The sequence below is a fragment of the Bombina bombina genome, chromosome 12 (genome assembly GCF_027579735.1).
Source record: "Bombina bombina isolate aBomBom1 chromosome 12, aBomBom1.pri, whole genome shotgun sequence".
NCBI lineage: Eukaryota > Metazoa > Chordata > Amphibia > Anura > Bombinatoridae > Bombina > Bombina bombina.
In genome coordinates, this window is record NC_069510.1 from 12,594,878 (window position 1) to 12,613,446 (window position 18,569).

Genomic DNA, 18,569 nt, shown 5'->3' on the forward strand with positions numbered 1-18,569 from the left:
GAGTGAAAGGTGCGATCGTGCCAACTAGACAACAGCCCTGTTAGATCTGCAAAGTTCTGAAGCTAACACAAAGTTTATTAACGGGCTTGCTTGATAAGCAGATTACTGATTAATACTTTTAGAATAAATGCAGAATAAATCTGATTATCATTATACTGCATTTTTGGGTTGGTTCTTCCTTTTCTAGTGCTAAACTACAAACTTTGTTTTGGCGCACAAGTAGTGCTGAAAGCCAGACAAAACAGTTGGAATACCACCAGCTAACTTTTTCATTGTTTGTTGCACAAGTGAAGCTAAGTATGGTAAATTACTCCATTAATTTGTGCTTTGGATAGCTGAAGTAACATTTACAAATAACAGAAAATACTAGAACATTGCCCCACTCTACTACTTCATAATGCAACCTGGTTGGCAAAAAAAAACAAACATAATTTATGTAAGAACTTACCTGATAAATTCATTTCTTTCATATTAGCAAGAGTCCATGAGCTAGTGACGTATGGGATATACATTCCTACCAGGAGGGGCAAAGTTTCCCAAACCTCAAAATGCCTATAAAAAGACCCCTCACCACACCCACAAATCAGTTTAACGCATAGCCAAGAAGTGGGGTGATAAGACAAAAGTGCGAAAGCATAACAAATAAGGAATTGGAATAATTGTGCTTTATACAAAAAAATCATAACCACCACAAAAAAGGGTGGGCCTCATGGACTCTTGCTAATATGAAAGAAATTAATTTATCAGGTAAGTTCTTACATAAATTATGTTTTCTTTCATGTAATTAGCAAGAGTCCATGAGCTAGTGACGTATGGGATAATGAATACCCAAGATGTGGATCTTCCACGCAAGAGTCACTAGAGAGGGAGGGATAAAATAAAGACAGCCAATTCCGCTGAAAATAATCCACACCCAAAATAAAGTTTAAATCTTATAATGACAAAAACTGAAATTCTAAGCAGAAGAATCAAACTGAAACAGCTGCCTGAAGTACTTTTCTACCAAAAACTGCTTCAGAAGAAGAAAACACATCAAAATGGTAGAATTTAGTGAAAGTATGCAAAGAAGACCAAGTTGCTGCTTTGCAAATCTGATCAACCGAAGCTTCATTCCTAAACGCCCAGGAAGTAGAAACTGACCTAGTAGAATGAGCTGTAATCCTTTGAGGCGGAGTTTTACCCAACTCAACATAAGCATGATGAATCAAAGACTTTAACCAAGATGCCAAAGAAATGGCAGAGGCCTTCTGACCATTCCTAGAACCGGAAAAGATAACAAATAGACTAGAAGTCTTTCGGAAATTTTTAGTAGCTTCAACATAATATTTCAAAGCTCTAACTACATCCAAAGAATGCAACGATCTTTCCTTAGAATTCTTAGGATTAGGACACAATGAAGGAACCACAATTTCTCTACTAATGTTGTTAGAATTCACAACCTTAGGTAAAAATTTAAAAGAAGTTCGCAACACCGCCTTATCCTGATGAAAAATCAGAAAAGGAGACTCACAAGAAAGAGCAGATAATTCAGAAACTCTTCTAGCAGAAGAGATGGCCAAAAGAAACAAAAAAACTTTCCAAGAAAGTAATTTAATGTCCAGCGAATGCATAGGTTCAAACGGAGGAGCTTGAAGAGCCCCCAGAACCAAATTCAAACTCCAAGGAGGAGAAATTGACTTAATAAACAGGTTTTATACGAACCAAAGCTTGCACAAAACAATGAATATCAGGAAGACTAGCAATCTTTCTGTGAAAAAGAACAGAAAGAGCAGAGATTTGTCCTTTCAAGGAACTTGCAGACAAACCTTTATCCAAACCATCCTGAAGAAACTGTAAAATTCTAGGAATTCTAAAAGAATGCCAAGAAAAATGATGAGAAAGACACCAAGAAATGTAAATCTTCCAGACTCTATAATATATCTTCCTAGATACAGATTTACGAGCCTGCAAAATAGTATTAATCACAGAGTCAGAGAAAGCTCTATGACTGAGAATCAAGCGTTCAATCTCCATACCTTCAAATTTAAGGATTTGAGATCCTGATGGAAAAAAGGACCTTGCGATAGAAGGTCTGGTCTTAACGGAAGAGTCCACGGTTGGCAAGTGGCCATCCGGACAAGATCCGCATACCAAAACCTGTGAGGCCATGCTGGAGCCACCAGCAGAACAAATGAGCACTCCTTTAGAATCTTGGAAATTACTCTTGGAAGAAGAACTAGAGGCGGAAAGATATAGGCAGGATGATACTTCCAAGGAAGTGACAATGCATCCACTGCCTCCGCCTGAGGATCCCTGGATCTGGACAGATACCTGGGAAGTTTCTTGTTTAGATGAGAAGCCATCAGATCTATTTCTGGAAGTCCCCACATTTGAACAATCTGAAGAAATACCTCTGGGTGAAGAGACCATTCGCCCGGATGTAACGTTTGGCGACTGAGATAATCCGCTTCCCAATTGTCTATACCTGGGATATGGACCGCAGAAATTAGACAGGAGCTGGATTCCGCCCATACCAATATTCAAGATACTTCTTTCATAGCCAGAGGACTGTGAGTCCCTCCTTGATGATTGACATATGCCACATTCGTGACATTGTCCGTCTGAAAACAAATGAACGACTCTCTTTAGAAGAGGCCATGACTGAAGAGCTCTGAAAATTCCAAAATATTTATCGGTAATCTCACCTCCTGAGATTCCCAAACCCCTTGTGCTGTCAGAGACCCCCAAACAGCTCCCCAACCTGTCAGACTTGCATCTGTTGAAATCACAGTCCAGGTTGTAAGAACAAAAGAAGCCCCCTGAACTAAACGATGGTGGTCTGTCCACCACGTCAGAGAGTGTCGTACAATCGGTTTTAAAGATATTAAGTGAGATATCTTTGTATAATCCCTGCACCACTGGTTCAGCATACAAAGCTGAAGAGGTCGCATGTGAAAACGAGCAAAGGGGATCGCGTCCGATGCAGCAGTCATAAGACCTAGAATTTCCATGCATAAGGCTACCGAAGGGAATGATTGAGACTGAAGGTTTCGACAAGCTGAAACCAATTTTAGACGTCTCTTGTCTGTCAGAGACAGAGTCATGGACACTGAATCTATCTGGAAACCTAAAAAGGTTACCCTTGTCTGAGGAATCAATGAACTCTTTGGTAAATTGATCCTCCAACCATGTTCTTGAAGAAACGATACAAGTCGATTCGTATGAGATTCTGCTAAATGTGAAGACTGAGCAAGTACCAAGATATCGTCCAAATAAGGAAATACCACAATACCCTGTTCTCTGATTACAGACAGAAGGGCACCGAGAACCTTTGTAAAAATCCTTGGAGCTGTTGCTAGGCCAAACGGCAGAGCCACAAACTGGTAATGCTTGTCTAGGAAAGAGAATCTCAGAAACTGATAGTGATCTGGATGAATCGGAATATGCAGATATGCATCCTGTAAATCTATTGTGGACATATAATGCCCTTGCTGAACAAAAGGCAGAATAGTCCTTATAGTTACCATTTTTAATGTTGGTATCCTTACATAATGATTCAATATTTTTAAATCCAGAACTGGTCTGAAGGAATTCTCCTTCTTTGGTACAATAAAGAGATTTGAGTAAAACCCCAGCCCCTGTTCCAGAACTGGAACTGGCATAATTACTCCAGCCAACTCTAGATCTGAAACACATTTCAGAAATGCTTGAGCCTTCACTGGATTTACTGGGACACGGGAAAGAAAAAATCTTCTTGCAGGAGGCCTTATCTTGAAGCCTATTCTGTACCCTTCTGAAACAATGTTCTGAATCCAAAGATTGTGAATCGAATTGATCCAAATTTCTTTGAAAAAACGTAATCTGGGCTGGAATGAGGGCCGCACCTTCATGTTGACTTGGGAGCTGGCTTTGGCTTTCTAAAAGGCTTGGATTTATTCCAGACTGGAGATGGTTTCCAAACTGATACCGCTCCTGTAGGGGAAGGATCAGGCTTTTGTTCCTTATTGTGACGAAAGGAACGAAAACGATTATTAGACCTAAATTTACCTTTAGATTTTTTGTCCTGTGGTAAAAAAGTTCCTTTCCCCCCAGTAACAGTTGAAATAATAGAATCCAACTGTGAACCAAATAATTTATTACCCTGGAAAGAAAGGGAAAGCAAAGTTGACTTAGAAGACATATCAGCATTCCAAGTTTTAAGCCATAAAGCTCTTCTAGCTAAAATAGCTAGAGACATATACCTGACATCAACCCTAATGATATCAAAGATGGCATCACAAATAAAATTATTAGCATGTTGAAGAAGATTAACAATGCTATGAGAATTATGATCTGTTACTTGTTGCGCTAAAGCTTCTAACCAAAAAGTTGAAGCTGCAGCAACATCCGCTAAAGATATAGCAGGTCTAAGAAGATTACCTGAACATAAGTAAGCTTTTCTTAGAAAGGATTCAATTTTCCTATCTAAAGGATCCTTAAAGGAAGTACTATCTGCCGTAGGAATAGTAGTACGTTTAGCAAGAGTAGAGATAGCCCCATCAACCTTAGGGATTTTGTCCCAAAACTCTAATCTGTCAGATGGCACAGGATATAATTGCTTAAAACGTTTAGAAGGAGTAAATGAATTACCCAAATTATTCCATTCCCTGGAGATTACTTCAGAAATAGCATCAGGGACAGGAAAGACTTCTGGAATAACTACAGGAGATTTAAAAACCTTATTTAAACGTTTAGATTTAGTATCAAGAGGACCAGAATCCTCTATTTCTAATGCAATTAAAACTTCTTTAAGTAAAGAACGAATAAATTCCATTTTGAATAAATATGAAGATTTATCAGCATCAACCTCTGAAACAGAATCCTCTGAACCAGAGGAAACATGATCAGAATCAGAACGATGATGTTCATTTAAAAATTCATCTGAAAAATGAGAAGTTTTAAAAGACCTTTTACGTTTACTAGGAGGAATAACAGACATAGCCTTCTTAATGGATTTAGAAACAAAATCTCTTATGTTAACAGGAACACCCTGAGTATTAGATGTTGATGGAACAGCAACAGGTAATGTAACATTACTAAAGGAAATATTATCTGCATTAACAAGTTTGTCATGACATTCATTACAAACAGCTGGAGGAACAGATACCATAAGTTTACAGCAAATACACTTAACTTTGGTAGGTCCAGCATCAGGCAGCGATTTTCCAGAAGTATCTTCTGATTCAGGGTCAATCTGAGACATCTTGCAATATGTAATAGAAAAAACAACATATAAAGCAAAATTGATCAAATTCCTTAAATGACAGTTTCAGGAATGGGAAAAAATGCCAGTGAACAAGCTTCTAGCAACCAGAAGCAAATAAACAATGAGACTTAAATAATGTGGAGACAATAATGACGCCCATATTTTTTAGCGCCAAAAAAAGACGCCCACATTATTTGGCGCCTAAATGCTTTTAGCGCCAAAAATGACGCCACATCCGGTAACGCCGACATTTTTGGCGCAAAAACGTCAAAAATGACGCAACTTCCGTTGACAAGTATGACGCCGGAAATAACAAAGAAAATGTTTTGCGCCAAAAAAGTCTGCACCAAGAATGACGCAATAAAATGAAGCATTTTCAGCCCCTGCGAGCCTAACAGCCCACAGGGAAAAAAGTCAAATTTTAAGGTAAGAAAAAATGATTATTCAAATGCATTATCCCAAATAATGAAACTGTCTGAAATAAGGAATATTGAACATCCTGAATCAAGGCAAATAAATGTTTAAACACAAATATTTAGAACTTTATATAAAAGTGCCCAACCATAGCTTAGAGTGTCACAAAAATAAGACTTACTTACCCCAGGACACTCATCTACATGTAGTAGAAAGCCAAACCAGTACTGAAACGAGAATCAGTAGAGGTAATGGTATATATAAGAGTATATCGTCGATCTGAAAAGGGAGGTAAGAGATGAATCTCTACGACTGATAACAGAGAACCTATGAAATAGACCCCGTAGAAGGAGATCATTGAATTCAAATAGGCAATACTCTCTTCACATCCCTCTGACATTCACTGCACGCTGAGAGGAAAACCGGGCTCCAACCTGTTGCAGAGCGCATATCAACGTAGAATCTAGCACAAACTTACTTCACCACCTCCACGGGAGGCAAAGTTTGTAAAACTGATTTGTGGGTGTGGTGAGGGGTGTATTTATGGGCATTTTGAGGTTTGGGAAACTTTGCCCCTCCTGGTAGGAATGTATATCCCATACGTCACTAGCTCATGGACTCTTGCTAATTACATGAAAGAAAACTAAATTTATGCTTACCTGATAAATGTATTTATTTCTTGACACTGTGAGTCCACGGATCATCTTTAATTACTATTAGGAATATCACTCCTGGCCAGCAGGAGGAGACAAAGATCACCACAGCAAAGCTGCTAAGTATCACCTCCCTTCCCTCAAACCCCAGTCATTCGACCAAAGGAAAAGGAGAGAAAGGAAGTAACACAAGGTGCAGAGGTGCCTGAGATTTACAAAACAAAAAGACTGATATAAACAGGGCAAGCCGTGGACTCACCGTCTCAAGAAATACATTTATCAGGTAAGCATAAATTTAGTTTTCTTTCTAATGACACGGTGAGTCCACGGATCATCTCTAATTACTATTGGGAATCAATACCCAAGCTAGTGGACAGAGATAAGGGAGGGACAAGACAGGGAACCTAAATGGAAGGCACCACTGCTTGAAGAACCTTTCTCCCAAAAGTATCAAATTTATAGAATTTCGAATAAGTGTGTAGAGAGAACCAAGTTGCAGCCTTGAAAATCTGTTCCATAGAAGCTTCATTTTTGAATGCCCAGGAAGAGGAAACAGCCCTCGTAGAATGAGCCGTGATTTTCTCAGGGGGCTGTTGTCCAGCAGTTTCATAGGCCAAACAAATTATACTCCTAAGCCACAGAGAAAGACGTAGCAGTAGCTTTCTGACCCTTGCGTTTCCCAGAGAAAAGTACAAATAAGGAAGAGGACTGGCGAAAGTCCTTAGTCACCTGCAAATAGTACTTCAATGCACGTACCACATCCACATTGTGCAGTAAACGCTCTTTATGAGAAGAAGGGCTAGGGCACAAGGAAGGAACAACGATTTCCTGGTTAATATTCCTATCTGAAACCACTTTCGGAAGGAACTCTAACTTAGTACGCAGAACTACCTTATCCAAAATGAAAAGCAAGGTATATGCACACCTCAGAACCCCAGCAAATCAGATGTGTTTTAGCCTCAGAAAAATGTCACCCACTAACCCCCTCAGCCGTTCCTATGAGGGTACTCACCCACCTCCTGGGCAAAGAAAGTGATAAAACTGGGCCCAGATAAAGTGTAGACTGCAGACACTGCTTATAGTAAAAAAAAAAAAAATTCTTAAAGAGAGTGATGCATTTCACTTTCAAAAGAGCTCAAGCCAAAAATATAGCGAAAGCTGCCAAGGGGTAAAAGGGCAATTAAATTAGAAGGATTTAAGAGTCTGAAGTTTAATAAATGAGATAAAGCAGTGTGTAAAGGCTGTGAACTCCCAACTATGTAGTACTTATAAAAGGAGAGTACTAGGGATAGTTTCTGGGACGTGTAGTGTCTGAGTCAGTTAACCTGGACTTCAAAACCCCTCCTCTGTGTCTTACCAGCTTGCTGAAGCCTTTGTCCCTTACAGAATGCTGATATAGTAGAGCGCCCATCCAGTGAAAGCTAACATACTGCAGAGGATACTTGTGGATATACTTGCAACCCCTCAGGTGGAGGCTAAGGGATGGGGTCCCTGTGATGCCTGAGGGCAATTATGGCAAAGAGATTTACCCGTGACTGTACTGACATGCCATAACAGGAGGTATTCCTTTATCCCTGTTTCACTCAGAATCTTTGAGAGATTATCCTGAAGTCTTTCCTGAGTGAAGATGTAAGAAGAGTACTGGGTCTCAAGTCAGGTCTGAGCTCCTAATAGACAGAAAATAATAAAATCTTGCTTGCAGATCACCTCTCTCCTTGGAGGCCAAAAACAAACTGAGTGGAGAGAGGAGGTGGGAGGGATTAGAACCTCTTGTGAGGGTTTTTGACCACATCCTAGTGGTGGGAAATATATCCAACATAATACTATGGACTCTCATCTTACGAAAATTTCCTAGAGAACACTAAGCTATATGTTAAATAGTGTATATAAATACATTGTGTCACTATAATGTTTTGTTGATCAATCATTTGTACATACACAACTTCCTTTACACTTGTGATAATATTAATAGTAATAATAAAAAAGAAAGCCATCCCCCATTATCACCTTTGAGGCATTTGTGTGCTTGTGCTGTAATTGTTCCACGTACAACTCATTCACCTCCCCAAGAATAAGAAGCTGCCGGTTTAGGAACTCCATCTGCTGTTGTATGGACTCGCTGTTTGAGAGCTAGAAGAAAAAAAAAAAGTCACAACCCTTTCTATACACTATGTAACAGATTTATAGATCCAACTTTGCAAGCAGTATAGACAGGGGATTCTAAGATGTAATTTAGCAATCAGTGGGATGGATAGCTAAACAGATTTTAGGGTTTATCCCCCCACAATATACTTGCTGCCTTTGGTCACACAAAGCAACTGTAGGGTGGGGGTGGGGGGGAGGTTCTCAAAAAAAGTATGGCTGTAAACCCAGGCATACTGAAGACATCTTAGCAACCATTAAATAAGATCGATTAAAGTTGGAAATTTAAAAGCATTGTTACTCAGAAGGCAACAAAATGAACTGGTGGCTATAGGTGGTGTTATCCAAGTGCGACAGGATTTAATTGTTCATATTTCTACAATAATATAAATTAAAAAAAAACAAAAGCAAGATATGTAACTTTATAGTACTACTGTATTGCATAGCACTAATACACGTAAGAGTTTCAGTCCATAAATTAGACTTTACTATACAAACTGATAAAGGTCTTGTTCTGAAAAAGTACAGCCTAAAAGGATGGAAATAAACTAATGAAAAAGGTGCAGGAGTGGTGGCCTGAGCTTGTAGAATGCCGGTTACAGTAAAAAGTGTTTTTTTAGAAGTACAGCAATGACAAAAAAACTTACATAGTTAATAGTGTACCATTATGCCAAGTTAAAAAAACAACATTAGAGAATATAGGATAGAAAGCAAAACTGATCTCACATGTAATAGTGGCAGAATGTAAAACAAGGACCAAATATCAATAGTAACTAGTCTAGCAGAAAGGAGGAGCCATTTTCTCACCTTCTGGGACACTTGGCTAAGACGGAGCTCAGTGTTGCACACCTTGTTATTGGCTATTTTCAGCTCCGATCGCAGATCTGCTATCATACTGCGACAATCCTCCAGCTTCGTCTGTTCCATCACAAGGAAAGTAAGTCAGATATGGCGTAGTACTTTAAACCTGAACGCAGCATGAGAACACGCATACAAAGACAGACAGACAACCCGTGTCATACAATCACATAATGGGACCGCAATGTGTAGGCAACAAAAAATGGTGGTTAGCGTTACAAATTCACAGATGTCAATCACAGAGGCACAATTCACAGAATTAATCATCAAGGGCAGCGTAAAGAGAACACATTCATATTCAGCTAATATTTATTTATAGTTGCAGAGAGAAGGGGAAAATATCACCTGCAGTTCCTGGCTTTGGTTGTAGAACTCTTCACGGTCATGTTGGAGCTGCCTGATCTGGCTTTGAAGTTGTGTAATGAGGGTGTCTTTCTCATCCTGTAAACTCCGGTAGCGTGTCTGTTCCTGCTGCAGACTCCCCTTTAAGGAATGGAGGTCCACTTCTTGTAGCCTTAACTGATCTTTCTGCCAGAAAGACAACAAGGACACTTGGAAAAGCTCAGATCATTTAATACTTACTCACAACAAGCTAACAGCCACTCACCATAGCAGCATTTTGCTCTTCCAGTGCAGTAACCTTGATAACTTTGCGTAGAAGTCTTCGGTTGCGCATGGCATGCTGCTGCCTCTTAAACCTTTCATACAAGAGCTGGTTGTGCAGTAAAACCAGTTGGTTTCGTAGAGTGTTGATTTCATCTGATGGGGGAGACCCTAGCATTTACAGAACATGGTCATTTAGTTCAGTATATTCCGTTTATTCTACATTAGTCACCAATCAGCAAGCGCTACCCAGATGCTGAACCAAAAATGGTCCAGCTCCTAAGCTTACATTCCTGCTTTTCAATTAAAGATAGAAAAAGAAAAAAAATGTATAACAGGAGTAAATTGAAAAGTTGCATGCTCTATCTGAATCATGAAAGAAAAGAAAAAATGTGTTTCATATCGCTTTAAACCTCATAGGAGCTCGTCTTGCCCTTTGACTCTGATTTCAAAGACATTTCCCTCATCTTTAATATGTTCATGCCTGTGTCTCTCTCCATCCAATATAAGTGTATTTATCCCTTCTTCCTACAAACTATGCTTATCTTACCCCAAAACATGCCTGGAGAGGCTGAAATTATTTATTATTGTCAGTTATTTGTAGAGAGCCAACCAGATTCTTCAGAGCGATCACTAAGCTATAAATAAATTTTAGCCTGTATTTTTGACCAGCTGCAAACAAGGCTATTGCAGATCCCATCTGCCTTTCACTCTGGTTGGCTGCCATTCCTCCAATTGGTGCAGAAGTAATTGAGTAAATTAGAAAAATGATAGTTGTTTGAATAAAAAATAAATTGATTGTTGTTCGTTTGTCAAACATTTGTTCACTAAAAGGACCAGTAAATAAAAATTACAACTGCATAATCAGAAAATGCTTAATAAAAAGATAGATAATGTAATAGCACTTACTTAGAATTTCAAACTTTCCTTCCATTTCCCTTCCCCCTGTATCATGTGACAGCCATCAGCAAATCAGACTACATATAACACTAGGAGCTGGTGCTTCAAAGTGCGCATTACAAATAAAACACACACAGATAGTTCTGTCTTTGATTATGGAAGTTTTGTTGTAGTTATTTTAAACTGCAATCATGAAAGTTTAATTTTAAAATAGAAGATTAATACATTATTTTTTTTTATTAATGAACAAATATCAGACAAAATACTTCAACTTGGCTATTAGTCAAACAAATATTTTTGCACGTCTATGCAGCAGTATCCAGAGAAGTGCGCTCAGCCTCCTGGTACAGTGCTAGTGAGAACACATGGCTAATATAAACCCTTTACTTTGCACAAAAGGGTGGCACGGTAACCAGTGAAATAACATGTCAACCTGCACTAAAGCAACCAATTACGTTATGGCCTTCCATCTTTTTATCTACTATTAGCACATCCCTGTATCCATAAAGAGAACAAAGACATACACATACCACACAACTAAATGTATAAAAGGTTTTGTGCACAAACGTATATAATATATAAAAAATAGCTACATTTGGTACATCTGCTTGTGCAACAGGCTAAAATGAACTGGTTGATGCCCTCAAGTTGTCCTAAAGGGACCGCAGAAAAATAATGAAGTCTACACTATCTACCACCCCAATTCCAAAAAGGTTGGGACAGTATGGAAAATGCAAAGAAACAAAAAGAAGAGTCATTTGAAAATTCCATTCACCCTGTACTATATTGAAAACACATTACATTATTTGATGTTTTACTTGGTGAAAATATACACTCCTTTCAAATCCGATGACGGCAACATGTTCCAAAAACAGTTGGGACAGGGGCAATTTGGGACTAATAGCGATGTGACAAATAGAAATAAGAAGGTGATGTGAAACAGGTGAGGCAATCATAGAATATAAGGAGCCTCATTATGAGTAAGGCTTGAGCTGAAACACGTAAGACCGCTGCTACACCGGCTTTTTTCACATGGAGGAGGTGGAGCTTGCTAGTGTGGATACACAGAGTGGAGACTGGAGATGGCGAGAGTGGAACAGGTGAACTGTATTTGTGGCAGCTTAGCACTGAGGAGGGTTACAATAGAAGCTGATCGAGTCAGTAAGTCACATTCTTCTATTTCATTATGATGACCGAGAGATGTGGGGCTTATGCTTGTAACCACAGAAAGCTTTTTAGAGCCGTGACTGTGCTGTATGTTTAGCTCCGGCACTGAGCGCTGCTGAGGGGTTTTGTGTGCTTTATTTCCAGCCTCCAGCCTTGTCCTTCACGAGCAAGGATGAGTCAGAGTTCGCTAATCTGCCAACAGATGTGTCAGCAAATAATTCAACCATTTGAGAACAACGTTCCCCAAAGACAAATCAGTAGGATTTTGGGCATTTCACCTTCTACAGTGCACAATAATATTCAAGGAATCCAGTCAAATCTCTGTGCATAAAGGGCAAGGCCACTTCTGAATGCTCGTGATCTCTGATCCCTCAGACATCATTGTCTCAAAAACCGTCACGAGTCTAATGTATATCCTGACATGGGCTTGGGAAAACTTTGGTAAACCTTTGTCAGTCAACACCATTCATTGCTCCATCAACAGATGCAAGTTAATGCTTTACTATGCATAGCAAAAGCCATACAACAACACTGTCCAGAAGCGCTGCCGACTTCATTGGGCTTAGTCTCATCTGAGATGGACAGTAGCACAGTGGAATTGTGTTTTGTGGTCCGATGAGTCAACATTTTAAATAGTTTTTGGAAAAAACAGCCGTCGTGCTCTCTGGACCAAAGAGGAAAAGAAGCATCCAAGCTGTTATCAGTGTCAGGTCCAGAAGCCAGCGCCTGTCATGGTATGGGGGTGTCAGTGCACATGGCATGAGTAACTTGCACATCTGTGAGGGCATCATTAATGCAGAAAGATATGTATACATTTTGGAGCAACATATGCTGCCATCCAGATGTAGTCTTATCTAGGGATGTCCCTGCATTTTTCAGCAGGACAACACCAAACCACATTATGCCCAGATTACAATTGCATGGTTGCATAAGCCGAGTGCGGGTGCTAGCATGCCCTGCCTGCAGTCCTGACCTGTCTGAGAATGTGTGGCACATTATGAAAAGCAAAATAAGGCAACGAAGGCCCAGTACAGTTGCGCAGCTAAAGACTTGCATAATGGAGGAATGGGGGAAAACTCTGCTTGCTAAACATAACCAACTGATATATTCAGTGCCCAAAAGCTTAAGTGTTATTAAAAGAAAAAGGTGATGATACACAGTGGTAAACAGTCGACTGTCGCAACTTTTTGGGAGTGTGTTGCAGTCATCAGATTTGAAATGAGTGTATAATACATTAAATTCACAAAGCAAAACATCAAATAATGTGTTACTAATTAGTTTTCAATATAGTACCGGGTAAATAGAATTTTTAAATGACTATTTGCATTTTCCATACTGTCCCAACTTTTTTGGAATTGGGGTTGTACTTTAAAACCAGTATTTAAGCTTGAATACACAAACTGTGCATTTAATTAACTTATGGCCACTTGTGGCTCTGTTATGTTATCCTACAGTCTGCAAACATAGGCTACGTATGGGGCAGTGGGATATGGTTTTATTCACTGCATAGTGTGTTATGGAACAGATTGAGTACCACATCTGTCTAGTTGCACATGCAAACCCAACATTAGGTTATCTTGTCAAATTAGACCTAATAAAGAACTAAAAAACAGAATATAGGTTGTTAGAAAAACGTATCGAATGATTAGCAACAGAAAGGCACCATTAAAGTCTATGAAGATATTTGTAGATAAATCATTTGATAGGTTTTTCAAAAGGATTTTGATCAACACCATAAATGGGGAAGAAAACACAAATACACTATAGGTACTAGCAGCAATAAAGCACTTCATAAACATGCAGAAAGCCTTTTGATTTAAAGGGATATGAAAACCAAAAATGTTCTTTTGAGATTCAGGCAGAACATACAATTGTACAAAAGTTTCCAATTTACTTCTATCAGCAAATTTGCTTTGTTCCCATAATATTCTGTGTTGAAGAGATACCTAGATAGGTATCTGGAGAACTACATGGCTAAGCAGTAGATTTTTTTTTTCCGGCCCCCCTTGTATCATGTGACAGACATCAGCCAATCACAGACTAGTACAAGTATATCCTGTGAGTTTGTGCACATGCTCAGTAGGATTTTGTTCCCCAGAAAGTGTGAATATAAAAAAGGCTGCACAATTTGTTAATTGGAAAGTGTCTTAAAACTGTTTCTCTATCTGAATCATAAAAGTTTATTTTGACTTGAGTGTCCCTTTAAACTAGGTGAAAAAACAGAGGCCAAAATGTCCTTAATATTACAGCTGCACAAAAAATAAAGAATGCATTGCAACTCAGACAATAGTGTAAGAACTGATCACAGGTGAAGGTGCAAGCACATATCAACTTACCTGTGATCAACTTAGCTGCAACAGAAATGCATGTGTATTATCGGTAAGATTTAGGTTTAATGAATATATTTTTTGTATGGTTTTTAATTAAGTATTAAATGGTTTACAAATAGCTCCTTTGTCTTTGTGTCTGTATTTGAAATAGCCGATTTTGCCTATGGTATCCCTGCCTATATTGAAAGTTTCTATATTTAAAGGGACATTATACACTCATTTTTTCTTTGCATAAATGTTTTGTAGATGATCTATTTATATAGCCCATAAAGTTTTTTTTTTAAATAAATGTATAGTTTTGCTTATTTTTATATAACATTGCTCTGATTTTCAGACTCCTAACCAAGCCCCAAAGTTTTATGTGAATACGCTCGACTACCTTCTCCAGCTTGCTCCTGTTTGTGTAAAGGGTCTTTTCATATGCAAAAGAAGGGGGAGGGTCTTATTTGCCACTTGCTGTGGGCTTTCCAGCTACCTTTTCAACAGAGCTAAACTGACAGCTTCTAAGTAAGTTTTTAAACCGTTTTATACTGGATTTTTATATCAGTATCTGTGCATCTTATTCTTTATAGTAGTGTCTATTACATGCAGTTATATGAAAATGAGTGTATACTGTACCTTTATAGTAGTGTCTATTACATACAGTTATATGAAAATGAGTGTATACTGTACCTTTATAGTAGTGTCTATTACATGCAATTATATGAAAATGAGTGTATACTGTCCCTTTATAGTAGTGTCTATTACATGCAGTTATATGAAAATGAGGGTATACTGTCCCTTTATAGTAGTGTCTATTACATGCAGTTATATGAAAATGAGTGTATACTGTACCTTTATAGTAGTGTCTATTACATGCAGTTATATGAAAATGAGTGTATACTGTACCTTTATAGTAGTGTCTATTACATGCAGTTATATGAAAATGAGGGTATACTGTCCCTTTATAGTAGTGTCTATTACATGCAGTTATATGAAAATGAGTGTATACTGTACCTTTATAGTAGTGTCTATTACATGCAGTTATATGAAAATGAGTGTATACTGTACCTTTATAGTAGTGTCTATTACATGCAGTTATATGAAAATGAGTGTATACTGTACCTTTATAGTAGTGTCTATTACATACAGTTATATGAAAATGAGTGTATACTGTACCTTTATAGTAGTGTCTATTACATGCAATTATATGAAAATGAGTGTATACTGTACCTTTATAGTAGTGTCTATTACATGCAGTTATATGAAAATGAGTGTATACTGTCCCTTTATAGTAGTGTCTATTACATGCAGTTATATGAAAATGAGTGTATACTGTACCTTTATAGTAGTGTCTATTACATGCAGTTATATGAAAATGAGTGTATACTGTCCCTTTATAGTAGTGTCTATTACATGCAGTTATATGAAAATGAGTGTATACTGTCCCTTTATAGTAGTGTCTATTACATGCAGTTATATGAAAATGAGTGTATACTGTACCTTTATAGTAGTGTCTATTACATACAGTTATATGAAAATGAGTGTATACTGTACCTTTATAGTAGTGTCTATTACATGCAGTTATATGAAAATGAGTGTATACTGTACCTTTATAGTAGTGTCTATTACATACAGTTATATGAAAATGAGTGTATACTGTACCTTTATAGTAGTGTCTATTACATGCAGTTATATGAAAATGAGTGTATACTGTACCTTTATAGTAGTGTCTATTACATGCAGTTATATGAAAATGAGTGTATACTGTACCTTTATAGTAGTGTCTATTACATACAGTTATATGAAAATGAGGGTATACTGTCCCTTTATAGTAGTGTCTATTACATGCAGTTATATGAAAATGAGTGTATACTGTACCTTTATAGTAGTGTCTATTACATGCAATTATATGAAAATGAGTGTATACTGTACCTTTATAGTAGTGTCTATTACATGCAGTTATATGAAAATGAGTGTATACTGTACCTTTATAGTAGTGTCTATTACATACAGTTATATGAAAATGAGTGTATACTGTACCTTTATAGTAGTGTCTATTACATGCAGTTATATGAAAATGAGTGTATACTGTACCTTTATAGTAGTGTCTATTACATGCAGTTATATGAAAATGAGTGTATACTGTACCTTTATAGTAGTGTCTATTACATACAGTTATATGAAAATGAGTGTATACTGTACCTTTATAGTAGTGTCTATTACATGCAATTATATGAAAATGAGTGTATACTGTACCTTTATAGTAGTGTCTATTACATGCAATTATATGAAAATGAGTGTATACTGTACATTTATAGTAGTGTCTATTACATGCAGTTATATGAAAATGAGTGTATACTGTACCTTTATAGTAGTGTCTATTACATGCAGTTATATGAAAATGAGTGTATACTGTCAATTTATAGTAGTGTCTATTACATGCAGTTATATGAAAATGAGTGTATACTGTACCTTTATAGTAGTGTCTATTACATGCAGTTATATGAAAATGAGTGTATACTGTACCTTTATAGTAGTGTCTATTACATGCAGTTATATGAAAATGAGTGTATACTGTCCCTTTATAGTAGTGTCTATTACATGCAGTTATATGAAAATGAGTGTATACTGTCCCTTTATAGTAGTGTCTATTACATACAGTTATATGAAAATGAGTGTATACTGTACCTTTATAGTAGTGTCTATTACATACAGTTATATGAAAATGAGTGTATACTGTACCTTTATAGTAGTGTCTATTACATGCAGTTATATGAAAATGAGTGTATACTGTCCCTTTATAGTAGTGTCTATTACATGCAATTATATGAAAATGAGTGTATACTGTACCTTTATAGTAGTGTCTATTACATGCAGTTATATGAAAATGAGTGTATACTGTCCCTTTATAGTAGTGTCTATTACATGCAATTATATGAAAATGAGTGTATACTGTACCTTTATAGTAGTGTCTATTACATGCAGTTATATGAAAATGAGTGTATACTGTCCCTTTATAGTAGTGTCTATTACATGCAGTTATATGAAAATGAGTGTATACTGTCCCTTTATAGTAGTGTCTATTACATGCAATTATATGAAAATGAGTGTATACTGTACCTTTATAGTAGTGTCTATTACATGCAGTTATATGAAAATGAGTGTATACTGTACCTTTATAGTAGTGTCTATTACATGCAGTTATATGAAAATGAGTGTATACTGTACCTTTATAGTAGTGTCTATTACATACAGTTATATGAAAATGAGTGTATACTGTACCTTTATAGTAGTGTCTATTACATGCAGTTATATGAAAATGAGTGTATACTGTCCCTTTATAGTAGTGTCTATTACATGCAGTTATATGGAAATGAGTGTATACTGTACCTTTATAGTAGTGTCTATTACATACAGTTATATGAAAATGAGTGTATACTGTCCCTTTATAGTAGTGTCTATTACATGCAGTTATATGAAAATGAGTGTATACTGTCCCTTTATAGTAGTGTCTATTACATGCAGTTATATGAAAATGAGTGTATACTGTACCTTTATAGTAGTGTCTATTACATGCAGTTATATGAAAATGAGTGTATACTGTACCTTTATAGTAGTGTCTATTACATGCAGTTATATGAAAATGTGTATACTGTACCTTTATAGTAGTGTCTATTACATGCAGTTATATGAAAATGAGTGTATACTGTACCTTTATAGTAGTGTCTATTACATGCAGTTATATGAAAATGAGTGTATACTGTACCTTTATAGTAGTGTCTATTACATGCAGTTATATGAAAATGAGTGTATACTGTACCTTTATAGTAGTGTCTATTACATGCAGTTATATGAAAATGAGTGTATACTGTACCTTTATAGTAGTGTCTATTACATGCAGTTATATGAAAATGAGTGTATACTGTACCTTTATAGTAGTGTCTATTACATGCAGTTATATGAAAATGAGTGTATACTGTCAATTTATAGTAGTGTCTATTACATGCAGTTATATGAAAATGAGTGTATACTGTCAATTTATAGTAGTGTCTATTACATGCAGTTATATGAAAATGAGTGTATACTGTACCTTTATAGTAGTGTCTATTACATGCAGTTATATGAAAATGAGTGTATACTGTACCTTTATAGTAGTGTCTATTACATGCAGTTATATGAAAATGAGTGTATACTGTCCCTTTATAGTAGTGTCTATTACATGCAGTTATATGAAAATGAGTGTATACTGTACCTTTATAGTAGTGTCTATTACATGCAGTTATATGAAAATGAGTG

At 37.0% G+C, this 18,569-nt stretch overlaps 1 protein-coding gene across 4 annotated transcripts in view; it reads right to left on the reverse strand.

The window, feature by feature from the left end:
- Positions 1-18,569, reverse strand: part of TSC1 (TSC complex subunit 1) — a 75,269-nt gene that overhangs the window by 3,679 nt on the left and 53,021 nt on the right. For 3 of the 4 annotated variants that reach the window (XM_053695659.1, XM_053695656.1, XM_053695658.1), the window contains exons 16-20: positions 14,298-14,312; positions 9,899-10,065; positions 9,637-9,819; positions 9,241-9,351; positions 8,299-8,421 (exon numbers count right to left, since the gene is read on the reverse strand). In XM_053695659.1, coding sequence (XP_053551634.1) covers positions 8,299-8,421; positions 9,241-9,351; positions 9,637-9,819; positions 9,899-10,065; positions 14,298-14,312 — 599 coding nt within the window. The remainder of the gene's footprint in view (positions 1-8,298; positions 8,422-9,240; positions 9,352-9,636; positions 9,820-9,898; positions 10,066-14,297; positions 14,313-18,569) is intronic. The other variant, XM_053695660.1, reaches the window with a different exon arrangement.